This window comes from Camellia sinensis, chromosome 5, assembly GCF_055761805.1.
Source record: "Camellia sinensis isolate YWXY chromosome 5, ASM5576180v1, whole genome shotgun sequence".
In the NCBI taxonomy this organism is placed as follows: Eukaryota; Viridiplantae; Streptophyta; class Magnoliopsida; order Ericales; family Theaceae; genus Camellia; species Camellia sinensis.
In genome coordinates, this window is record NC_138965.1 from 7,471,442 (window position 1) to 7,499,067 (window position 27,626).

Here is a 27,626-nt window from a genome sequence, read left to right on the forward strand (position 1 = left end):
TTGAAAAGAAGGAACTATCACTTCATATTAGCTACATTTCCGAAAAGCAAGGATAATTAATATTTATGCTCCATCAAAGGCAATTTGACTGAAAAACCTTTTCACTGTCTATGCTGTCAAAAAGTAAAAGAACAGTAAGTACAGAAATTCGAGAACAAACTAAATACAGGTTATGACAACGTTGCACCTTCAAGGGCCATTTTTCATGCTAAACTTTAGGTTTTGGACTTCGACTGATAGCTGTTGTTTATGATCTTCAATGTCCCTTAAAATTGAAATCAGGTTGGCCTGATAAACTTCACATTTTCGATTCGCACAGTCCAGCTCATGGGTAAGATCTTGGATCTTCTTGTCCATATCACCCTACATAGTGTGCCATAAAACTTTTCATTTACAAAGATCACCGAACATGAAATGAGATATAATCATCAGCTGCAGCACTTCGGTATGAACTAAAATGTTAGAAATGACACCAATCAATGCAAAGAAAAAATTATTGATGTTGGTGTAGTACTTAAAACAACTTCCATCCCAGAAGCTAGATTATTATAATAAAACCAGGGATGAGAAATCTAATTAATATTCAAATTAGGAGTATTTAAAAGTTTATATAAAGCAAATGTAAAACTTCTAATTTAATAAAGAACACCATCAGAATATTTATGAAGCTTTTAAAGCTCTCTTGAGATTGTGTGCTGCAATTTCAACCTCAAGTAGGATAACTATGAAATTTAGTTATGATGCCAAGAGAGTGGCAAAACATTGGGTCAGAAGTTTACCGGAGAGTGGTAAAACACATCAGCCACCCAGGACCAGAGGAAGACTGAGCATAACACCCTGGGTATTAGGGTAAATTACACTTTGTACCCCTGCACTTTACATCAAATCCTACTTTGGCCCCTACACATCAAATTATGACACTTAACCCCCTACACTTTTGGTCAAGTGCCACTTTGACCCTTCTGTTAGCCTCATTGTTCACAGAGGTTAGTCACATGTGAGGATAAATTACACTTTGCACCCCTGCACTTTACATAAAATCCCACTTTAATCCCTACACATCAAAATTGTGACACTTAATCCGCTGCACTTTTGGTCAAATGTCACATTGACCCTTCTGTTAATAGTGAGGTTAACAGAAGATATCTTTTAGGGAGCTAAGTGTCACAATTTGATGCGTAGAGACTAAAGTGAGATTTTGTGTAAAGTGCAAAGGTGCAAAGTGTAATTTACCCCTGGGTATTACCTTCCCATTTCGGTCGAGCATTCACATTTTCTTTCATATGGATTGTGAAAATTTATTGTCTCAACTATGAATTAAATTGTGTGCTTAGTAGATAACAAGTTTTTGTACTTATATGATAACATTTTTTGCTAAAATTGATTCTTGAATTTACTTGATATATATATATATATATATAATTGACACGGTTTGAATTTTTGTAAAGTATTAGCAAATTGAAAATTTGTCTTTCAATGATTTACAATTGTGGGACTGTTTGGTTGGACTTAATTTTACAGTGCATTTGCATCTGTTATAATTGCACTGGAATGTGTATAATTGAACTTAAAACAAGAATAATTCAGAGTTAAGTGAAGTTAGTTAAGTTAGTGGAGTAATTAGCCAATTAAAAGACACCTCCACACATTCCATCTCAAGCTCTATGGCCAACGCCTCATGCTTGTAATTTCTGCACTGCACAAACACTAGAGACCAAGTTAGTCTCTCTTTTTTGCCCGCAGTTTGCCTTGAGAGAGAGAGAGAGAGAGAGAGAGAGAGAGAGATGTGACAACTTATAGTGACTTTTTAGTTGGCCTCGTTTGGGAATTGGCTATTCTAGTTACCTTTTCGGCTTTTCACGAAAAGATATGTAAAAAAATAGATAATGATATGACAACTTATAGTGACTTTTTGGCTATTTTAGCCAAATGCCAAACAAGAAAGTCATGAAGAGAAGACAAACTAAATAAAAATTCAAAGAAAATTTTGAAAAGCTTGTCTTAAGGTATGGGATACCAATTTCTATGTTAAATTCTTCTTCCTCTATTTGTTCCCTCGCATAAAATGGTTGAAGTTAAAATTGAGATTAATATTGTATAGGTATGTAAAAAAAAAAGTTATCTTGGAAGAGTTTCTATCATTCAAGTTATTTCATATTTTAGTGCAGATCTAGTATGCTTGGATATGTAATTTGATGTTGGAATGACCTTAGAGACCCTATTGTTAAGTTTTGTGCATGTCATAATCAAGAAAAATGGATCTACAATAAATTCTGGTTGAAAATGGACTGAATTTTCAGTTTCTGGACCTCAGTACTATTTTGCGTGACAATCATATGTCCTCTCTCACATCCAAATGTGAGACCAGACATCCATTAATGGTGTTCAATGACTCTCTGGGCCTCCATTTTGAACGTCCAGTGCCATAGTCTGGACACCTTGTAGAAAAATGGCCGTATCTCCCCCCCAAAAAACTTGACATTACACAAACATTTGTTGCATTGGAAACTAGAGTTCTATATCTTTCTAACCATAGGTCATGAAATAATTCCAAATTCATACGTAAGAGATGTGTCAGTTTAAAGTTGGCCTATAACTGGAGACAGCCACGAGTTTGAAGATAATTCCAATATTCTTAACTGAAGTTGGACTTTTTATTCTATTTTTGGTACTGCTGCAGGAATTGAATCTCCTGCATAGTCAAGTTCACTTTTAAAATTTTAATTCTATTTTCTCGTACTTCGAATATTTTGAAATTATGAAGGCTCAAAAATAAATGTGTCTTTGATAAATTGAAACTGATTTCGTGATATTTAGATACTGTTTCAATTTATGGTGAATTTTCCAAGTTTGGTTAACGCCACTAAATTTTTTTTTTTTTTTTGATTGCAACACTGCCGGAAGTTTTCAGTCACAATAAATAAGCCACTTTTTAGATGGTGTTTGAGGGTCAAACCTTGTCTAAAAATAATGCGATTTTGTGTTGTTGTGTTGTATTAGGGGTGTACACGGGTCAGGTCAGGTTTGCCATATATCCGTAACTCGAACCGATCACTGCGGGTTGAACAGAAAATCACCCGTATTCGACCGACTGCATGTTCGAAACCAAACATTGTCGGGTACGGAAAAATCAGTCGGAGTTCGAAACCGACCACTCATCTTCTACCTTAAATAGCCATGATCAAAACCCAAAAAATAATTTTGTAGTAGGGTTAGAGAGAACGAGATTGATCTCCAACATCATTGCAGAGAGAGACGGTGAAGTGGTGAAATAGTAACGAAAGCTTGAAGAGAGAGACTTTGGGTTTGGGTTCGTAAAACCACAAACAAACATGAAAGGGGTGATGATACGGTGGTGCTACATGCACCAATTAGTATACTAACTAGAACCAACACTAGTTATGACATTATTATTAACCCCACTCATTATACAAATTACAAATACCAAAAACCTCTTAAATTATACCACATCTTCAATTGGTACATTAGTTGGTGCACTAGTTAGTCCACTAATTGATGCATACAGCATTATTCGGTAATAATATCCTCGTCGTTGTTAGATCTGATTATCGTCACCACTGTCTAACCAATGGCCTCAATTCATCAAATTGCAACTTTGGGTTTGCAAAAATTTGTAGATCTGGACTCCATGAGAGTTGAGCCTTGAGGCTGGAGTGAGATGGTGAGAGTTGAGAGAGTGATTTGATAGTTTGAGAAAAAACAAATAAGGAGGTTGAGCGAAACCTAGTAATTTGAGAGACAACAAATAAAGGCTATGAAGCACGGACACCTCTTCGGAGGTCGCGTACAAGTGTCGAACACGTGTCAGACACGCGTCGGACATGCTCCAAACACATGTCGGACACGCTAGAAAGAGTTGGACACACTGGGACACTTTGGACACATTCGAACACGCTGAGAACACGCAAAAGACACATTGAGGACACGTTGATGACATGCTAGGCACACGCTGAATGCTTTTTTTTTTTTTTTAAATTAAAATTTTTAATTTTTATACTAAAATAGCATACCTAAGGTTGATAAATTTGATAAAATTAAATATTTGACATAAAATACATATTAAATATTTAAAAATATACATATAATAACAATATAAAAATATATATTTTGAATGTGTCCCCAATATGTCGTGTCTTGCGTTTTTTGAAAATTTACGTGCTCGTGTCGTGTCACGTGTCCGTACTTCTAAGCACAAAGGAGAGAGAGTTGAGATTTTTAGAGAGGGAATTAAATAGAGAAATAGACGGTCTTTGACAGATGAGCGAGAAAGTGAGACGTAATGATAAAATTCATTGATAAGTGCAATCTTGCAGTGGTCTATTAGAGAGAATTAAGAAAGAGAGAAATAGATCGTCTTTAACAAATGAGAGCGCCACAAAAAAAGAAAGAAAAAAACAAATGAGAGAGAAAGTCAGATGTCATGATAAAGTGTCATTGACAAGTGCAACCTTGCAGTGGTCAAAGACGGAGGCAACATGTGTAGAGAAATAGAAAAATCTTCTTGCTTTATTGTTTCGGTCAGTTCGGGTGTTCAAGTTGATTTGATGATAAACCCACAGTCTGACCGCAAATTTGAAAATTTGTGAATTGCTCAACCACAGCCGACCGCCTAAACAATCAAAATCGACTGACTTTAGTATTTTTCGGTCGGTTTGGTCAGATTAATCGGGTGATTCGGGTTGATGCACAGCCCTTCCTTGTATGTCTAGTTTACGGCCCAAAAACCAGAAGTCAATTTCAAGTAACTAATAATGAGTTTTGGTCAACACAGTACTCGGGAGTCACTACTGTGCGAAAACCCATGTTGCATTCCAATGGGACTATGACCAAAACAAAAAAAAACATCAATCAATACAAGCAGTAAAAAGATATGAGTTCTAACGAGATTAGTGAACTAAATACCTACAATGGAATGAGGAATAAAATGACTATTTGCATTCTAATAAAGTTGTATATGTATGTGAACATTATTTGTGTAGGATCATTATAACGAGGATAGATAAGGACCTAGGAAATCAAGGTATGTATGTAATCATTTTGGAGCAAGGCTTGCCTACCCTTTCTTTCAAATTATTCTTTATATACTTTCAAATACGCAAATAATTGTTCTACGCTTCAAATGCTTATCTTGATTTATATGTATACAAATCGACGGATATTACTCGATTTGCAAGCATAACTTGAGAATTTGTATTATGTAATCTATCTGATTCCTTGGTAACTCCTAAACCAGTGTTATTTAACGTGAGGCACACCGAGGTGCGAAGGTCTTTAAGGCATAGGCCTGAGGTGAGGCCAGGCACAAGCTTCATCAAAGGGAAGCACATGCTATAGCTATTACATAAATTTTTTATGAGTACGAAAAAATTATTTTGTGTTTTATCTGCCATGTGATAACCAATGAAGCCTTTTACATGAAATTATTACCACCAATATATTACATTGTGCTTCATAACTTGCACCAAACCCCAAGGGGTTAGCCTAGTGGTGCAACTTAGATCCTAGGGGTGTACTCCCTTTTAAGTCTCACGTTTAACTCCCATTAGGAGCAATCTGCTCCTTGGGGCCATGCCCTCAAGCTCAGCTCGAGATTTGCCCGATTCACGTGGAAAGAGCGTTTTGCATGGGTCCCGAGTCTACTCGAGCTTTGCATGATCCACGTAGAGGGGGCACTTTACGTGGATCCCAGGATTAATCAAGACACGTGCAAGCTGGTCCGGACACCCGATTATCAAAAAAATAATAATAATTTGCACCACATCAACAATTTCAAATGAAGTAAATTCAAATTAAACAATTAAAAATAGTTAAGCAACTAAATAATTAATTAAATTACATATTTAAATAACTAAATGACTTAATAACTAAGCATATTAAGTCATTTAACAATAAACACTCACTACAAATAATCGTTTGGCCATTGTTACTGTTTGAAAGAAAGAAGAAAAAATCAAACAAAAAAAAAAATATGGCATACAAGCCAAAATATAAAAGTTTAAGAGGACTACTATATACCACATGCTTTTCTTCGCCATTTTATATCACCGGGTACATGGCACTATATTATTTGTCTTCATTATTTCCTTCATGATTGTTTCCAAACAAGGAATCAATCATGAACATCCACATAGGTAGCGATACAAAATAAAGACAAAATACAAGTGACATATAGCATTTCTCAATGTTTAAATATTTATCTACAATTTGTTATCTAAGGTTGAGGCTATCTATTTATTTAGGGGACTTTGATAGGATGTGCGCAATATATAAAATTATGGTAGGATTCATTAGATGAAAGGGTTGATATCACATCATTAATAAATTAGGCACAATGGAAACAGGCATTCGCATCTTTCCAACTGCCGCCTTGATGCTTGCACTCCTCAAGTGCCTCGGTCACACTTCACTAAACTTGCCTCGTGCCTATGAAGCACGGATACTCCGAAATGGCCCCCGTACGTGTATCGGATACGGATATGGATACGTGCTCGATACGGCAAGATACGTATCAGATACGGCGGGGTAAAAAAATAATTTCAAAAACTTAAAATGGGGTCAAAGTATAAAATATCAAAATAAGGTAAAATAAAACAAAAAAAAAATTAATCAACCAAACTTGCCTAGGTTGAACAGCAGCCAGCCGCGAAGGAGGAGGAGTTCGTCTTCATCGTCGTCGTCTCTCTCTCTCTCTCTCTCTCCCTCTCGCTCTCGATCTGGAGAAGGACAGATCTCGATCTCATCTCCCCCCCCCCTCTCAGTCGATCTCTCCCTCTCCCTTTTATCTATATCGTCTGTCACTCTCTTTGCAATCACATATATATATATATATATTTTGCATGTATACTCTGTAAATAAAATTAAAAAAATCAAATAAGATATATAAAAAAAAAAGAACTTTGTATGTATTAGGTATATTACCTGTATGATAAAACAAAATAAATCAAATAAGGTAAAAAAACTTATTAATAAATAAATAAATAAACTTATTAATGAACTTTGTAAACTTATAAAATTATAAACTCTGTCTGGTCTGGATAAATAAATAAATAAACTTATTGATAAATAAATAAACTTGGTAAATTTTTTCCCCCTCAATTTGAATTGCATTATGGTTGTTATGGGTGATGCTATATCGTTGAAATTGCTGAAATTTAATTTAATTGATGAATTTTTTGTTATGGGTGATGCATTATTGTTGTTATAGGTGATGCTACATTACTAAAAATTGTTGAAGTTTTATTTGTATGGATGTTACATTACCAAAAATTGTAAAAATAATATTTTTTATGAACGGATTTTCGCCATATCCGTATCCTACTTTTTCAAATTTTGTCGTATCGCCGTATCCGTATCGTATCGTACCTGTACTTGTATCCGTATCCATATCCGTGCTTCCTAGCCTCGTGCCCTAGGAATGTAGAGGCACCTCAAGTTCTCTTCAGTGCGCCTTGCGCCTAGGCATGTGCTTAGCCTTTGATAACATTGTCCTAAACCGTGTGGCTATAATCCCTTCATAGATCTATATGTTTTCTATATTTCGTAAGGGAAAATATTTCGATAAATTTCAAATCTCCAAGACATGGGCCAAAATAGCCTCCCATGGTTAAACTGCATGTCAAATTTTGCAACAAAATCTCTATTGAGGACTTTTAGTTGTGGCTCAAATAAGTTTCAGAAGTCAAAATTTTTATTTTGAAGTTGGAAAAATAATATATATATATATATATATATAGGGTAAATTATAAAACACCCCTGAGGTTTGATTAAAATACGAATTACCCCCTGTGATTATAGAAATTACATTCCACTCGCTGAGGTTTCTAATTTCATAACAAATCGCCCATTTTATTAATAAATCATCAAGTCAATTAATAATTTTTAATGATGTTAGAAATATGTTTCAATTAATGATTTAGGTAATTTTATTATTGTATAAGAGAGCAAATATGAATTTCATTTTTTTTAGTTAATTTTGTTAAATAAAAAATTCTAACAAGAAGGTATTTGTAATTTTTCAAAACACGGGACAATCATTGTCAACATAAATTTCAGAACATAAACCTTACACTTTGGATCATTTACCATGTGTATTATCAAAAAATCAAGACAAAATGACATACCTGAATCCATAGATGAACGGTTAAACGGAAGCGTGATTATCAATGAACTCTTTGTTATTGATTATGTTATTGCCTTCTAATCCTTTCCCCTTTGGTGCCTTATGTTTCTCCTTGAGAGGATTTAGAAAGAAAAATGACAGTGTTCTTTTTTTCCCACTTGGGAAGGAATAGGGACCATAACCTTTTAAAGGTTGTAATTGGTTTTTAAAACTGAAAGATTGTGGAAGTTCAAAAGGAATGAAAACCAACTTTAACCATTATTGGTTTTAATTTCTATTTATTGGTTTTCAAAACTGAAAGGTTGTGGAAGTTCAAAAGGAATGAAAACCAACTTTAACCAATATGTTTTAATTTCTATTTCTGCCCCTCAGAAATAAAAATTATACAACTAGTATCTACACATTAGGTCCATAACACATATACCCTTAAGCCTATTAACTAAATTGAATCACTTAAATTGTATACTTTAAGCAAACCTTAGGAGGTGTATTTGTAATTTACCCATATAATTATATATTTGTTCTAAAGTATATATGATGCAAAGCATAAGAAACTCAAGGAAGGCCAAATTCAAAGAAGTAGTGATATTTGGACATTGCCATGATTTCAAAGAAAACTTGATAGGAATCTTATATAATTATGTTTCTAATATTATTAGAGTCTTATTTTATGATTAATTTATATTTTCTAAGATTTTTAGGTCAAGGGTATTTGATAATTTTTCAATTCGCTAACATGGGTTGTAGGAGTCGCACATGGGTGGTCTTGTGGGTCAAGTTATTTAATTAGTCTTTATTTTTGTTTCTTATTTAGTTTTAGATTAGTTTTAGAAGTCAAAGTAATTATAATAATTTCATTTTTTTTTGTTATAGTTAGTTTAGAAAGTCTCCTAGTTCTATATAAAGCCATGTAATGCTTATAATTTAATAGAGTTGATATTTTATAGAATTTTAGGGCTTTTAAAGCTTCTCTATAGATTATGCAATGCAATCAAACCCTAGGTGATATGCCTAAGGGATTCTAGGAGTGATTCCTAGATCTTTCTTCTTCTTCTCTTTTTTTTTTATTTTATTTTCTACACTTTTAACAGCCCAAAAAGAAGCCAACTAACAAATTTTATAATATAAGCCATCAATATCTTCATTTTTATCCTAAAAATTTATTGAATTCCTTTCCAACCAAATAATCCAAAATACCGCCCAAATCACACACTTCCAAGGAACTCCGACTTTCTTGTTAGTCCAAAACCTCTAAAATCAACCACTAGCAATTGAAGACAAGAGTGAGGCAAAACCCACTCCATCTCTATTAATCACAATAATCTCCACTATAAAACCAAAGCCAAAGGACAAAGTAAAACAAATTATCGATACTCCCCTCATTTTCCCTTACACACGACATATCATTGTGGATGAAATTTGGTCTCCTAATTTGAAACATGCCATCTGTATTGAGCTTCTTGTGAGCCATAGTCCATGAAAATACATTACTTTTAAGTGACACATTTGCACTTCATATGAATTTGTGAGAATCAAAGGATTGTACATTTGAATCATCAATGAGGTTTTCAAAAAAGATTTGCAAGAGAAAACCCCGGAAGAGCAAATGGTCCATATCCATTTATCAACAACATCTTGCCTCAAAGAAACCCTATCAAGAAAATATTACATAGAAGCGAGTTCATTAGCCTAATGATAGCTAAGATATCAAAAAATATATAGAAATTCATGCAATTGGATTGGAAGAAGATGAAACCATAGAAGCTTATGAGATAATCGATTCAATCGCGGAAATAAATGAACAAAAGAACCCTCACCCAATCTTCCCATAAATGATTACCTTTTTTTCTTTGACAAGAAACCCCTCCAAGGTAGGGCCATGTTAAACCCACCCGTACAGACTAACCCCTAGATATTTGCAACCACCAAGAAGCCACTGGTATCTGGTAAGACAGGGCATTGCTATTGGCCCGAAAGGGGATATCTCTCCACAAGAAAACGAGTATAAGAAGAAAAACGAGACAATCTTTAAGAAGTAGACTTCCATGGAGACTGAGCATGTGAGAATATTAGATTTTTTTGTATATATGGTAGTACATATATTTGGTATATATTAGGGATTGAGTAAATAATTCTCATATTTCCTTTTTCGTTCTAGGGCTAGACTATTATATAAACCAATGTATTCTTGTATTACAAACTATCGAATATACAGAAAGACATTTAGAAATCTTACAAAGTATCAAAGCTAAAAATCCTATAAATTGTTGCTCTCTCTCAGTCATGAGTTGTGGGTGATCTTCTCCCCCAATCGCAATATTGGAACAGGTTCTTGATTGGTCTCTCTCTGGTTCTCGACATCGACTCTCTGGTTCACATCGCGACATCAGTTCAGTCATTGATTCAACCCTCAATTGAAGTCGTGCCTCATCTTCGCTGGTTGAAGTCGAGTGGTCTGGTCGATCGACACTGGTTCGTAATCATCAGAAGCTTCTCTCTCTGGAATCACGATCATGGTTCGACTAAACTCTCTCTAGCTTTGATTCACGCGATCGAAGAGGTGTTTGATTTTTTCTCTCTCGACCGACTTCTGCTCTACTCTGTCTCTCTCTCTCTCTCTCTCTCTCTCTCTCTCTCTCTGTGTTCGTGATTCTGATTTCAGTACTGTTATTTGGTCAAAGGCTCTTATTTACAGTTTGCCCCCTTGTTATTTGATTATTATGCTTCAACCTGTTAATCTTTGGTTTATTACGATAACGAATACCAAAATCCAAGCCATCAGATGTAAGCTCATTGGTGCCAATTATGCATATTGGGCTAGTGTTATGAAGAATTTCCTTCTTAGTCAGAAAAAATAGGGCTATATTTCTGGTTCTGTTCCTCATCCATTGGACTCGAAAGCAAAAGGATATCTGACTTCCTATGACACTTGGGATTGTGATAATGCCCAAGTTCTGACCTGGTTTCATAATTCTGTGGATGACGTATTGGACTAATGTTTTCCAAATACAACACTGCCAAGGAGGTGTGGGACTATTTATTGAATGTGTATCAGCAGTCCAACTTTGCTAAGCAGTATGAGTTGGAAACAGTATTTAGAGTGCTCGTCAGCGGGATCAATCTATTCAGGACTTCTACATTGAGATGACAGGCCTCTGGGATCAGTTGGCTCTCATGGAACCATCTAGCCTCAAGGCACTAGATGCTTATATTAAGTTTCGGGAACAGGGTCATTTAGTACAGTTCTTAACGACTCTCTCCCCTCAGTATGAGGCTATCCGTGGTGGCATCCTTCATCAGTCTCCTCTTCCCTCTTTGGATGCTATTGTTCATGAGCTCCTCTTCAAGGAAACCCATCTTAAGACGACCAATCAGACTCTTGTCTCCATTTGTTTTCTTTGCTCCTACTTAGCCTCCTCTGTTGTCGACCCCACCATCCCTTCAGCTTCAGGCCACTGCAGAGCCCAAGAAGGGGCCACTAGCCACTAATGAGTGTGCCTTTTGCCATAAAAAAGGCCATTGGAAGTACAATTGTCCCAAGAAAGGACGTCAGTCTGCTCAGTTATCTCAGCCGCCTCAAAACCAGTTCCGAGGTCTTGCTCCAAGTACTTTTCGGCCTCCTGTTGCTTATACTGCATCTACTCCAGCTCCTGATCTTGACTTAGCTTCCTTGAGTGCCCAAATTGCTCAGCTTTAGCATCTCTTGTCCATCTCCCAGTCATCCCCATCTGCCTCTACTCTCACCTCTCTTCATTCAGGTTTGCTTGGGTCCTTTTCAGGTATCTCCTTGTCTGTTTGGCTTTTGACTCTGAAGCCTCTCATCATATGACTCCTCACCTTTCCTTATTTCAAAACTGTATCCTCCCTCCCTCTCCTATTATTGTTAATGGGTTTAGTATACCTATTCTATCTATTGGGCCTATCTTACCCTCTGTTATGTCTAATGTTACTATTCTCTTTGTTCTTTATATTCCTCAACTATCTGTCAGTTTATTATCTATCAGTCAACTTGACGCTTCTGGTTTTGATATTATCTTTTCCTCTTCTGTCTGTTGTGTGGAGGATCGGGTGTCCAAGAAGCATATTGGGACCGGCCGTAGAGTTAGAGATCTCTATATGGTCGAAAGCTTACATATCTCTCTATCCACCTTTCCAGTTACCTTTTCCTTGTTTTAGTTAGATTATCAGTCGAGCCAGTTTTATTTATGGCATTCTCGCCTAGGTCATTTGTCTGTTGACCGCTTATGGTCTTTAGCTCAGTCAAGATTATTAAGTAAAGTTTCTCCCAATCAAATTGATGAATGTCGAGGGTGTAAACTTACCAAAATGTTGGCTTTACTATTTAATAAAAGTACTTCTGTTTCTGTTTCTCCATTTTCTCGTGTATACTGATGTCTGGGGATCCTCTCCTATTCTCACTAAAGGGGGTTCCGCGTGTCATTTGTTGACAATTTCACCCGTTATACTTAGGTTTATCTTATAACTTATAAATCTGATTTCTACCAAATACATTGTATATTTCAATCTATGATCACTACACAATTTGGGGCTACCATTAAATTGTTACGATCTAACTTAGGTGGAGCATATTTTAAAACTGAGTTCTGTAAATATTTGGCCAATTTGGGTACCATTCACCAAACGTCTAGTAAAATGGTTATGCTGAGTGTAAACACCATCCTCGCCTTGAAACAGCTAGGTCTCTCCTCTCTGCCTCTGTTCTGGCTCGTTTTTGAGGTGAAGCAGTTCTCACTGCTGCTTTTCTTCTAAACCGTATGCCTACTCCCCTAATTTCTGGTCGTTCTCCTTATGAAGCTCTGTTCTCCCTGATAGTTTTAGGGAAGAGAAGAGTTAGGGAATGAGTGAGACCTCATCCCCTTTTATATTAGAAATAAACCATAATTACAAGAGTGCCACAAGGCATGATTTCAGTGCCAACTCAAAACAGCCCATTACATAGATCAAGGAACAAATTAGAATAATATCATTTCCTATTCTAACATGTGAATATAATTTCTTATTCTAACACTCCCCCTCATCTTGTATGCCCAGCTTGTTTAGAATGTCATGAAATGATTTGCTCCCTATTCCTTTGGTGAGAATATTTGCTAGTTGGTTCCTAGTCTTCACAAATGGAGTACATATAGTGCTACTAGTGAGTTTTTCCTTGATGAAGTGCCTATCAATCGCCACATGCTTGGTTCTGTCATGTTGAACCGGATTATGAGCTATACTGATCGCCGCCTTGTTGTCACAGTACAATCTCATGGAATCGGTCTGATGAATCCCCTAGTCTTCCAACAATAGCCTAATCCATAGCAACTCACATACACCCTGAGCCATAGCTCTAAATTCTGCCTCAACACTAAATCTAGCAACCACATTCTGTTTCTTACTTCGCCATGTGACTAAGTTGCCTCCAACAAATGTGTAATATCCTTGACTAAGTTGCCTCCACACTGAGATGTCCATGTTTCGAGAAATAGAGACCCTCACCAAGAGAGGACTTTAGGTACCTCAGGATTCTCATGACCGCTTCTAAATGAGAAATTCTAAGGGCATGCATAAACTGGCTAACCATGCTCACCGCAATGGCGATGTTTGGACGTGAGTGGGATAAGTATATGAGCTTACCCACTAGCCTCTGATATCGTCCCCTGTCTACTGGCTTTCCTTCTTGATCCTCACTTAGTTTCTAGCCCGGTTCTAGAGGTGTATCACATGGTCTACCTCCAAGCATCCCAATTTCCTTTAGCAAGTCAAGGGCATACTTCCTCTGGCATATGAAGATACCATCCTTGGACCGAGCTACTTTAATGCTCAAGAAATACTTCAAATGACCCAAGCTTTGGTTTCGAACTTCTTGGCCAAATATTCTTTTAACCAAGGGATTTCCGTAACATCATTCCCTATCAAAACAATATCATCCACATAAACAATCAGAGTTGTAGTCTTACCATATGAGGAGTGTTTCACAAATAAGGTGCGATCAACTTGACTTTGCTTGAACCCATATCCAAGGTTGTTAAAATCAGAATCCTAAGTAGGATCGGTGAGAGGGTCTAGTGGATCGGATCGTAGGATCAGATCGAGAATCGTAAGATCCTACTTTCTATTAAAAAAAAAGATAAAAATTAAAATTAAAATGATACATATTAAAAATAAGGTGAAAAATCATAAAATCTACGATCCTACTTGTGATCCTACCTACGATCCTATACGATCCCATGCGATCCTACACGATCCTGTTATAACATCGATCCTACAACGATCTGGATCGTTTTGGCAAAGTAGGATCGAAGGATCGTACGATCCTACGATCCGGATCGCAATTTTAACAACCATGCCCATATCTCAGCATAGCTTGAGCAAACCTTTCAAATCACGCCCTAGGCAATTGCTTTAGCTCATAAAGTGAATCTAGAGCCTGCACACTTTACCTTTGGACTTAGCATCCTCAAAACCAAGGGAAATATCCATATAGATCTCTTTTTCTAGGTCTCCATGAAGGAAGGCATTCTTCACATCAAACTAATGAAATGGCCAATCCAAGTTTGCTGCAAGAGAGTAGTATTCTTACAGTGTTCATCTTAGCAACCGGGGCAAATGTCTCATGGTAATCTACTCCATAAGTCTGTGTGAAACCCTTTGCAACTAGTCTTGCCTTGTAACGTTCGATGAAACCATCTACATTGTGTTTGACAGTGTACACCCACATACACCCAACTGGATGTTTGCCTCTAGGTAACTCCACTAACTCTCAAGTGTCATTCTTACTGAAAGCTCTCATCTCTTCCATCATGGCATGTTTCCAACCAGGAATAGAGAGAGCATCCTAAAAATTGTTAAGCAAACTCACAGAAGAAACTTTAGACATAAGGATTTTATATGAGGGAGACAGATTAGAATAAGTCACATGATTAGTAATAGGATGCTAAGTACATGACCTAACCCCCTTCCTATTAGCAATGGAAACATCAAGATTTGAAAACTCAGGAATAGAAGCACTAGGATCAGAATTACCTAAACTCTCAGGAAAGGGAGGTGACTCTAGACACTCATCTGGAGAAGTAGTTAGTAGTAGAGAAAGAAAAGTAGTCTTTTGCACCCAGGTGACTTGCTGTCTGTCCTTATCCCTGACATAAACTTTGCCTGCGTCGTCAACAACTACTGCCTCATCATCCTCTATTTGTTTAACCACTAGCAGAAGTGGAACAAGAATCTCTTCAAATCAAGGCTCCCCAGGGAAGGGATAACAGGGACGCTGGAGAGGGTATAAAGTAAGACTTGAGACTCAAAAAATGTGACATCCATGGGGACAAACTATTTGCGAGTGAAAGGATGATAACACTTATAACCCTTTTGTGTGGCAGAGTAACCCAAGAAAACGCATTTAAAAGACTGAGGATCCAATTTAGCACGAGTAAGGGAATGATTGTGGACAAAGCAAACACAGCCAAAGATCTTAAGGAAAATGGCAAACCCAGAGGAGGTGGATCCGAACAGCACTTGAAGAGGTGTTTGTTTGTGAAGGACTCAGGTAAGAAGACGATTAATCAAATAAGCGGCAGTGAAAATTGCATCCCCCCAATAAGATCGAGGAACACGCATTTCAAAGGATAGACAACGAGCCACATCAAGGAGATGACAATTTTTCTGTTCGGCAACACCATTTTGTAGAGGGGTATTAGTGCATGCAGGAAGTGTCATGAATAATGCCATAAGTGGCGAAATAGATGGCAAGACCAGAGTCAATATATTCCCCCCATTCTCAAAATGTAAAATTTTGAGAACCGCCCCAAACTTAGTGCAAATCATTTTATGAAGGTCTTGATATACCAAAAACACCTCACTTTTATCTTTCATCAGATAGACCCAAGTGGCCGTAGAACAATCATCTATGAAAGTGACAAAGCATTTTTGACCTTTTAAAGACAAAGCGCGAGGGACCCCAGACATCAAAATGAATTAAAGTAAATGGAACTGAACTTTTATTAATAGAAGGAGCAATAGAAGCTCGGTGTTATTTTCCAAGTTGACAAGACTCGCATTAAAAATCAGACACATTATTTTTCTCAAAAACAAAAGGGAATGCTTAAGGAGTACAAAAGAAGGATGTCTTAAACGGCGGTGCCATAGCCAAAGGTCTTCCTTGGTGGATGGTAACTGCATAAATGAGTGAGCCAGTTTATCTGTCTAAATTAGAATGTAGAGACCATGTTCCTCTCTACCACTGCCATTTTCGTTCCTCATGATAAGGTCTTAGAAAAGACAATGATCAGGGAAAAACGTCAAGCTACAATTCAAATCACGATTAATACTACTTAAAGATAAAAGATTAACACTAAATTTGGGAACATGGAGGACAGAGGATAAAGGAAGGGAAGAGGTGACATAAATTAAACCTTTCCCTGATACAGAGGACATAGTACCATCAGCAAAACGTACTTTTTCTTGACCTAAAGAGGGGTTATACTCTGAGAATAAATGAGAGGAACCAAACATATGATTGGAAGCACCAAAATCAATAATTCATGGCACAGTGGTATGAGATAGCAATGCACATGGAGGGGAAGCCAAGTTACCTGAATTGACAAAGGAAGAAAAGGGTGCACCTGTGGCAGATGTGGAGACTCGACGATCAAGCAAGTAGCAAAGAGCAATCTCAAAATCCGAGGCAGATAACCCCGAAACATCAGCAGCCAGGAAGTCAACTGGAGATGAAGGTGGTGGCTCAACCGTGTCTGAAAGATGAGCCCGAGCATTGGCCCCTCGACCTCTAGACTGGCTGGATCTACCCCTGCAAGAACCAGGACGGTCGCCTCGGCCGCCAGAAGGAGTCCCATGCAGCTTCCAACAAGTCTCTCAGGTGTGGCAAGATCGACAACAGTAGTCACAAAAAAGATGATTTTTCTCAGAAGAAGGATGAGAACCACGTGTTACCCGCTTTCCATCTCGAGGGGGTGCAGAAACCAAGGCAGAGTGATTAGTAGTGGTAGAAAGAAGCATAGCAGAGCGGTGACTCCTCATTCTGCACAAAAGCAAAGGCGTCCTCGAGAGAATAATGCACATCCATGCCAAGGAGTGCTTCGAACCGGATCATACTCCACATTCAGACCTTCCAAGAACTTGAAGACCCGCTCGTGGTCCACAAACTTTCGGTAACCAGCAAAATTAGTTGGACAGACAGGCTTGTAATCCTGAAGGTGATCAAGACACTTCCACCCATTGCTAAGAAAGGTAAAATACTGGAGGATAGTCATCTCATCTTGTATCGACCTTTCAATGGATCAACACAATTTGAATGCCTGGGAGAAATTCCTTTTGCGGGAACAAGTAGTAGCCACAGCCTTCCAAATGTCCTGTGCAGTATCCATAGACAAGTATCCTTCACCAATCTCAGGAACCATAGAGTGTATCAGTCATCCCATGATCAGAGAATTTGTAATTTCCCACTGGTCATAACTGGAATCTGTAATGCTAGGTGCTTGCATTCTCCCATCAACATAACCCATCTTTCCTATACTGTTGAAAAAAAGAGTCTGACATGCTAGGTAGCTTTGACCATTAAATAGAGAAGCGATTTTAAGGCTAGGATTCATAGTGTCAGATGTAGTAATCATGATGGAACTCTCCCCCTTTAGTGGCTGAGAAATAGTTGTTGATTCACTCGTCAATTCAGCCATATATACTCTACAATCCTAACCCAAGAATACTGCACTAATCATAAAAATTGGAAAGATAGAATGAGATAAACAAGCAATGTGTGGTTCTGACCACTATGGGATCATAATATAATGCTCATTTTTTCAAAGTAAAACAGGGCCTTATTAAATGACAAAAGTGTGACCCATCAAGTAAACAGAGAGATAAAGTTAGGTACTGTGTAGAACAGATAAACAGACAGATGAACTAAAAAGATCATACCTAGAACTAGAGTAGACAGAGGGCAGCGGAGCAGTGGATGGAGCCAAAACAGACAAAGACACTATTGCCGACTAGCCCAGGTGAGCTTCCGACAACAATCAAGTAGCCATGGGTAGCCTTTGGCAGGACCTGGGTGCCTTTAGCAGGGCCTGGGTAGCTGTCAACAGGGCCAGGGTGGCCTTCGGTGACTGTCGACCAGGCCTAGGTGTCCTTCGGTGATTGTCAACCAAGCCTAGAGGGGCTTTTAGCAGTAGTCGACCAGGCCTAGGTGGCCTTTGGTGACTGTCGACTCAACCTAGATCACCTCTGTTGCTGTCAGGACCCCGACTCTCACAAGAGGTTGATGAAACTCTATGGGTGGCTGTGTGGTGGCTGGGTGGTGATGTATAGGTTTAGGTTTGTGGCTCTGATACCATGATAGTTTTATAGAAGAGAAGAGTTGAGTTAGGGAATGAGTGAGACCTCATCTCCTTTTATATTAGAAATAAACCATAATTACAGGAGTGCCATAAGGCATGATTTCAGGGCCAACTCATAACAGCCCATTACATAGATCAAGGAACAAATCAGAATAATATCATTTCTTATTCTAACATGTGAACATAATTTCCTATTCTAACACTCCCAACTTCCCAATTACTCTCTCCTGTGTGTATTTGGATCTGCTTGTTTTGTCCTTCTTCCTCGTAAAGATAGGACCAAACTTAGTACTCAGTTTGTTCTATGCGTCTTTTTAGGCTACAGCCTTGCCCAGAAAGGGTATCGCTGTTTTGACCCTGTTTGTCATCGCCTTTATGTCTCCAGCCATGTTACCTTTCTCGAACGTCTGTCTTACTTATAGCTTCCCTCTATCATTACTCCAGTTTCCAAAGAAGATTTGGTTCACATTGATTCATTTCCTTCTGAGGTCCCTTCCGATGAATACATCTCTAATGTTTCCCATGAACTTGTTCCCTCTACCACCCCTCTTGCTGAGTCCCTTTCCACTGATCCCCATGAGTCTGCTCCCTTTTCTCTTCCTCTACCTCTAGCTCCCTCTTCATCTCCTTCTCCGTTGTTAATTTATTCCCGTTGAAAGGCTCTCCCTTCACCGGTGGTCTCTGCCACTATTGTCAATACTCCTACCTCTGAAGATTCTAATCTTGCCAATCGTAAGTATCCCCTTCACATCCGTAAATAGGTAGAAAAACTTGATTTTGCTAAAATATGTTTTTCTCCTTCATATTACACCTTTTTGTCTGCTATCCACTCTTTTTCAGAACCCCAATCTCACAAGGCAGCTTGTTAGGATCCTAATTGGATTAGAGCTACACAAGATGACTTGTCTACTTTGCAGAAAACTACTACTTGGGAGCTAGTTCCTTTGCCTGCTGGCAAGAATCTGGTTGGTTGCAAATGGGTCTATAAAGTCAAGACTCATTCTGATGGTTCTCTTGAGCGCTACAAAGCTCACCTAGTTGCAAAAGGTTTCTCACAGGAGCATGGTATTGATTATGAGGAGACATTTGCTCCTGTTGCCAAAATGACTATTGATTATAAGGAGTCTTAATTGTTTAGTTCTCTATTTTGAGGGTATTTGAGAAGGATGGAAAAGAGCTTTAGTATCCGAAGGGGTAGGATTTACTTTGGTTGAGTCAATTTTGTCAAGTGTACCTATTTATTCTCTTTCATTGTTTAATATATTATTGAGTGTGGCAAACAAAAATGTAAAAAAATGATGAGAATTTCTTCTGGGACGCGAGGAGGAAGAGAGTACTGCTTTGCATGGTAAATGCTTGTAAGGATTCCATGTTTAGCAAAATGCTCTATTGCATGTGGTCATTGGGAGTAAATATGGGATTCATGTAGTAAATTTGGAGAATGCTTTGTAAGATTTCTGAATGTCTTTTTGTATATTCGATAGTCTGTAATACAAGAATACATTGGTTTATATAACAGTCTAGCCCTAGAATGAAAAAGGAAATATGAGAATTATTTGCTCAATCCCTAATATATACAAAATATATATACTACCATATATATAAAAAATTTAATCTTTTCACACCCTTGCTCAAACTCTAGGTGTTTTAGCAGAAAACACTGAGAGTTTGCTAAGAAGAAACTGAAACTGAATAGTGGTGTGAGTTTTGGTGAAGAAGTCAGCAAGTTGCAGAGCCAAAGAGACGAAAGGAAGGGAAAGAGAGCCAGACTGCAGATGTTGACGGACAAAGTGACAATCAATCTTAACATGATTCATCCGCTCATGGAAGAGAGTGTTATGGGCAATCTGAATAGCACTGCGGTTGTTACAATAGAGAGAGGTCAGAGAAGACTGAGGTACACCCAAATTAGATAGGAAACGACGAAGCCAAACAATCTTAGCAGTAGCATGAGCCATAGCACGGTACTCAGCTTTGGCAGTAGAGCGAGCGACAACAATTTGTTTCTTATTTTTTTAAGAGATCAATGAATCGCCAAGAAACTTGCGATCAGTGATATCACTAGCCTAATCAGAATCAGCATAAGCCACCAAGTTCAAAGAGGAAGTAGAAGACATCAATAAGTCCTAAAATATAGTACCCCAAAGATAATGAAGAAACCGAACCAAAGCAGCTCAATGTGTAGACCGAGGAGGAGAAACAGACTGGCTAACCATATGAACAACATAGACAAGATTAGGATGAGTAACCGTTAGATAGACTAAGCAACCTACAAGCTCTCGATATGAAGTAGGATCATCTAGAGGAACATTATCAATAGTGTTGAGATTCACATTAAATTCAATGGGGGTATCAGAAATCTTAGTGTCAGTAAGACCGGCTTGATGAATAATCTCATTGGCATACTTGACCTAAAACAAAAAATAGCCCTTGGGAGAAGAAGCGACCTCAATACCAAGAAAATATCTCAATGGCCCAGATCTTTCATTTCAAAGGTGCGAAAGAGATGCTACTTGAACTCAGAGATAGCAGAACAGTCAGAGCCAGTGATGATCATATTATCTATATACAGTAATAAGGCAACAAAACCAGTAGATGTGTGAAGTAGAAAAAAAGCGAAGTCATGGGCACAAGGATGAAACCCAAGCTCTGAGGCCTCGTTTGGGAACAGGCTAATTTAGTAACTTTTTGGCTATTTGGCTAAAAAGGTAGGTAAAAAAAACTTGTATGTTTGGGATGACTTTTTGGCTAATTACGAAAAAATGTGCAAAAAGTAAAGAGAAAAGAGAATATTTGACTTTTTGGTATGGGTTGTTGGCTTTTTGGCTAATTTAGGCCTCGTTTGGGAACAGGCTAATTTAGTAACTTTTTGGCTATTTGGCTAAAAAGGTAGGTAAAAAAAACTTGTATGTTTGGGATGACTTTTTGGCTAATTACGAAAAGATGTGCAAAAAGTAGAGAGAAAAGAGAATCTTTGACTTTTTGGTATGGGTTGTTGGCTTTTTGGCTAATTTAGTAACTTTTTGGCTAATTGGCTAAAATAGCCTCTTGCCAAACAAGGCCTAACTTTTTGGCTAATTGGCTAAAATAGCCTGTTACCAAACGAGGCCTAAAGATGAGATACTGAAACACTATCCTGGTTGCTAATTACAAGACAATCCATTGTACCCTCTCGTTGGCCCCTATCAACCATTCTACCCAATACACAAACCACTAACATGAACCCGAAAAAGAAAAAAACAAAAAAAACAAAAACAAAAACAAATCATTCTACTTAATACATCAACCCAACTTTTTTTCTTTTTTTTTTTAGGATAAATAATACCTCAACCCAACTTGGATCCATTTCCTCCACCAAATTCCAAAACCTTTTGTATCCATAAAAAGAATAATAAAAAATAAAAACAAAAACCAAGAATATCCGATCCGCATGAACATAAGCTTTCTCAAAATTAGCTTTAAAAATATCATCTTGCTCGAGATTTACGTTCCTCCACTATCCAAACTCTGATGACCCTCAACAAAAGCTCTAAACAATAATTAGTCTTCTAGACAACATTAGCTAAAATCCTGTATAATTTAATAGCTGAACTAATTATTAGCAAAAGCAAAAATAATAACTAAACTAATAGGCCTAACATCTCCAATCCTCCGAAAAATCTCCTTTTTCATAGATCAAACATATGAATGTGGCATTTATACAAGCATTGATCACTGCATTTTCAAAAAATTCCACAAAGGCCATCATTAAATACGTCTTTACAATGTCCCAACAATCTTAGGAAATAGCCATGGCGAAATCATCTAGCAATGGAGACTTGACCTTCTCACAATTAAAAACTGCACGTCTAAGTTCCATTTCATCGAAAGGCATTTCCAACCAACTTGTTTTCCTAGCATCAATTGGATAGCAATTTAAACCATCTAAACCCGATCTAACTTCCCCTTCCAAAGAATGAAGTCTACAAAAAAAAATTAAATATATATATATATATGTAAGACGACATTAACAATCAAATCATCTCTATCCACAATCTACCAAATCAAATCTCAACATTTAGGAAATTTACTTTGCCTTTTTCCATTTGTGAACTTCTGAAACAATTTGGAATTGTTTTCCCTTTCTTTTTAGCCAATTTATGTGTGCATTTTGCGTCCAAGAAGTTCCTTCCCTAAAAGCAACATTTTCAAATTTGATCTTTTAGCTCAATCTCTCCCTCCTAAGAGGTTCATCGAGTTCACCCAAGCCCCTAACCTATCCAATTCTTCAATCCTTCTCACAATCTCATTTTTCACCTCTCTTAAATACCCAAATACCTCCTCATTCTAACCCTTCACATTCTCCTTAACAGACTTCAACTTCCTGACAAACTTAAAACCGTTTCATTCATAAACCCTATTATTTTCTCACTTCTTAAAACATCTCTAAAACAAATGGTGTTCAAGCCACATATTGTCAAATCTACATAGCGGAAGATCCCATTTTAAAGAACTACTCTCTACAACAATAGGGTAATGATCATAAACTACTTTAGACAACACTTCGTATCTCATATTTGGAAATCTTTCCTTCCACCACAAAAAATATAAGAATCTAAATCTATTACATACTAATTTTTTCTAAAAATTTGACCAATTAAAAAAAAAAGTCTAACAATCGAGTATCAATTAATTCACAATCTCTAATGAAAGCATCAAAATCCCTCATACTCCTTGTAACCCAACCCTCATTTGATTTTTCAAAATTTGATCTAACAACATTAAATCCCTACCCACACAAACAATTAGAAGAACATAAATCGAACAAGCTTCATAATTCATCCCATAGAGATTATCCCACCCTCAGATAATTGGGACCATTGACCCCCCCACTAACCACCAATCACTACCATCCCTTTTCCTAAAACTATTCACACTGAAAATTCCCCCACCACTATTTCATTTTCAATAACTACTATCTCCCCCTAACTCACCACATGAAGGTAAAGCAAGTAAGCAATTCATTTCCTATATCTAGAACCCCCACCCCCACAATATATATATATATATATATATATATATATATGTTCTTAATCAATTTCCTATCAAACTTTCCAATTTTTTGTTTCTTGATGGGCTACAATACACGAGCTAGTCCTAACCAAGAAATCTTTCACTACACCCTTGCTTCAAGACACATTCCAACTTAATATTTTCATTAGTAACCAATTCTATCGTTGACCTCTTTCAAATGGCCATCATCATTGATTCTTGAATGAAACCCCTTTAAATCTCTTAACACTCTCCTATTATTACCATTTCCTTTCATTACACTTTCCTCTTTTTTATTTTATCCCCTCCTCGCACTTGGCCTTCCCATTCATTTCCAAGCTTAATAAAGACAATCCCTTATTGTACGATCCCTTATTATACCTTTTCTTGTGTGTGTTTATCGGGTTGCTCACCCTAAGCATGTTTTTCTGATATGTTTTACTAATACCAAAAAAGAAATGTGTTTTGATAAACCCCACAACGCTGCATATTTTGGCAGCACATCCTTGGTGATGTAATTCAAGTACTTAATAAACCCTAGTCCTATAACAATTACCTTATAACATTATAAGCAACCGGTGAACTGAAATATCAAGGGTCCTTTAAGTCCACACACAATCTTATGCATCTCAAATCAAAGTGGCCTACAGTGCTGCAATATAATCTTCTTCTTTTTTCCACAAGAGAAAATGGCACTTGGAGTAGGGTTATGCAACTAAACTTAAATCTAAATAAATTACCTCTTTAGACACCCAGAGCTGTCTAGATCTGTACTTGACCTAAAATCACAGTCATGTTGAAAGCTCAACTGCATATGATTCAATTTGCAATATGCGAGTATGGCAAAAATTAAAATTCAAGAGTTATATTTAGACCTTGTTTGGCATGATTTAAAAAAGTCAAAAAGTCACTATCCTATTTAAGTCACATCATCTTATTTAAGTCACATCACCTCTCTATCATATCACTTCAAACCCAACCCATACCCAATCCATATTTCATAAAAAGTCAAAAAGTGCACTTATTTAGATCATCCCAAACCACCCCTTAAAGGAAAGCCCAATAATCAAGGGATGATTCAGAAGAGATGCGTCCAGTAAAATGTTACCTTAATATAAGCCAAGGAATAGGTAGAATAAAAGAGAAAAAATGTAATCAAAGCAAAAAAATTCACTAGAAAGAGGAGCATAAAAGCAGATACTCAAAAGGCAACAAGAAGAAATCACTAACCTCAGATAATTGCTGAGAGATGCTCCTGGGGTGATCCCCACTACTATAATTTGCCTGGCTTCCATCATTGGTTGAGTTCTCCCTGATACGCCCATTGATCATGGGTGTTTTTCCCTCATTCTTTGTTGCAAGGGCAACTCTTTTGGCAGCCTCTTGTAGAGCAACCATTGCCACGTTGTAAGAGTCAACAGATTCTGCCCCTTCATCTACAAATTTGAAGGCCTCATGGCGTAAGGTATTATATCGGACAGTATGAGACTCCAAATAACTGCTAAATACATCACAAGGACGTTCTTCTAACATAATAGTGCTCTTGGCATTTCTTGTCCATCGTTTCAAAATGTAATGCAATGGAAGAGTAAGTACATTTGTCACTCTAAAGACGGCCAATATATGTCTGCAAAGAAGACCTGAGAACTCAAACATCTGGCAGCTGCAAGTTGCTCTCATCTCCAGGACATTAAATTTAACATAATAAGCTTTATGATCCTCCCCAAACTTCGCTACTTGATACGCTGTCACCTCTCCATTGTCTTCCACTTTGGATGCCATGAAAGTAAGAGTGCCAACCAACTCCTCTTGAAATCTTGCAAATAATTTTCTCGTGTACAGCTTAGATGCTTGTTTCTCCATGGGGGAAGGGGTCTTCAGAACAGGAGAAGCGTTCATTGTATCAAAATCTGCTTTCACTTCTTTTTCATTGCGACTATCCAATGCTTTCTCGTACAGTTTAAAGAACTGATTTAGATTGGTTGATGCGTTCACAAACCCATCAAAATATGAGTTCATACTATCACTACGTTGTGTTATTGACATTTCTGCAAAAAATGTGTCCCGCAAATACACTGGTACCCATTGCCTGCGTGCAGAGTATATCGTCTGAAGCCACTCATGATCCCTAAGATCATACTTATCAACAAGTGATAACCAGCAAGATTCAAACTCCTCAATTGAATCAGCCAAGTTCACACATTTATGGAAGTCCGCTTCGAAATTTGGGTGCTTAAGAAACACATGAGACAGCTTCTCCTGGCATTTCTTAAAGATGTGCCATTTGCAGAAACGGTGCCGGGTGTCCGGGAAGACCTGCAAAATGGCTGCTTGTATCACCACATCGTGATCAGTAGTGATTGATAACGGAGGGCGGCCAGACATTGCCATAAGCCATGTCTTAAATAGCCAAACAAATGATGCTTCTGATTCATTCATTAGGAAAGCACAGCCGAACAACACAGGCTGTCCGTGATGATTTATCCCAGTGAAGGGTGCAAAGGGCAAACGGTATCTGTTTGACCTGTAAGTCGTGTCGAATGTTACAGTATCACCAAAGTAAGTGTAGTTCATCTTTGCCTTTGGATCAGCCCAGAAGACATTACCTGTCTCATCGCCCTGCACAGCATAGAAGAAGGAAGGATTCTCAGCATGCATTTGCCTCAAATAATCCAGAAGAAGCTGAATGTCTCCCTCAAAGCTCCTCTGCCGATTAGTTCTTATGTAATTCCTACAGTCTACTTCTGTAAATCCAACTTTGCTGATACCACCATACTCTTTGATCAGAACTGACATAATCCTCCGGGGCCCCATTCCAGCTGCCTGTAAAGTATCTATCAAGGTCTTGGCAGGGCCAGAAATTTGGCGATGGGAGCGAAGGCAATGCACCTGATCTGGGGGAACAAGTTCGTGATTGTGTTCCTTGACAAAGCCGGAGACAACCCATTTCCCGGAGGAATCTTGTATCTTCACGGACAAGGATGCTTTGCATCCCACTCGGGTAATGGTGCGGGGGCGCTTGATCTCTCTATCTTTGGTGCGCTTCTCATTCAAGTTCCGGAACCCTTCTTTGGCACAAACGAAGGATCTCTGTATGATTGCTCCATCCTTCCTGGACCGCCTGGAGGAGCTAACACGGGTGCTGAATCCAACGCGGCGACCATATGAGTTGTAAAAAGCCTTGGCAGCCTCTTCAGATTCAAATTCCATGCCCTCATAAGGCTCAAGATCAGGGTCCCCTTCGGGAATGTAGATTTCTCCGCCACCAAAGCCGCCACCAGGGCCAGTGGGAGAAGCATCGTCGGCGGCCATATCTTCATCAATGACCAGGTGGTGGTGGTCATCGTCTCCACTGACAGCATCCCCACCTCCGAGACCTATATCGAATTCAATGACCTCATTTTCCATGTTCAGTTTTAAAGAGGCCACCCACTCCCCCACTGCGTATTGCAACAATTTGTTTTACAATCAGACCACCGTGATCGTGATCGTGATCATCCAAGGCAAACAAAAGTAAATAAATAAATAAAAAGTTATTTAAAAAAGGAAATTAAACCCACCGTCATATACGCGAGCGCTCCAGGGGTGTATATATGCAGGAAGAAGCGAAGAGTCGTTTCGAGGAGGAGGGTGTGAGCACCGCTGAATCTTCAGACCCTGGTAGTAGTAGTAGAAGAAGAAAGAAACAATACAATACGATCAAACAAAGCAGCAGCAGCAGTGGCAGTGGGGATGGATGGCAATAATAATCTTTCAAATGTTTGTGCTTAGTCGACTAGTGATATAGGAGGGGAGAAGACAAGGGATGATTGGTACTTTTTTTCTTTTCTAGGGTTTGTATAAACGAAATATTCAAGGAAACACAGTATGCCCCCAATACTCCCAACAGAGAAATTTGTTATTTATTTGATGAAAGAATAGCTTCGATGGATGGATGGATGGACGGAGGGGTCTCGGACGGAGGGAGGATGCTGGGGGCACTGCTAGTGAGGTCTTCCGTTTGCATATAGGTGCTGGTCTGTTCTGGTCGCTGTGGTGAGCTTTTTTCAGGAAATTTCAGAAGAAAGAAAAACAATATTAATAATTATACCCCAAAAAGAAAATTGAAC

General features: G+C 38.0%; 1 protein-coding gene across 3 annotated transcripts; it reads right to left on the bottom strand.

The window, feature by feature from the left end:
• On the bottom strand, nucleotides 1-27,626 carry FRS5 (FAR1-related sequence 5). 3 transcript variants are annotated; one of them, XM_028208384.2, is made up of 3 exons: nucleotides 27,078-27,626; nucleotides 24,748-26,957; nucleotides 1-363 (listed from the first exon to the last, which is right to left on the bottom strand). In XM_028208384.2, the coding sequence occupies exons 2-3, from the start codon at nucleotides 26,923-26,925 to the stop codon at nucleotides 190-192; spliced, it is 2,352 nt and encodes a 783-aa protein (XP_028064185.2). In that variant the 5' UTR covers nucleotides 26,926-26,957; nucleotides 27,078-27,626; the 3' UTR covers nucleotides 1-189. The 3 variants fall into 3 exon arrangements, with proteins under 3 accessions (XP_028064185.2, XP_028064186.2, XP_082724267.1); XM_028208385.2 differs by having other exon boundaries at nucleotides 1-452; XM_082868141.1 differs by lacking the exon at nucleotides 1-363 and adding an exon at nucleotides 16,756-17,855.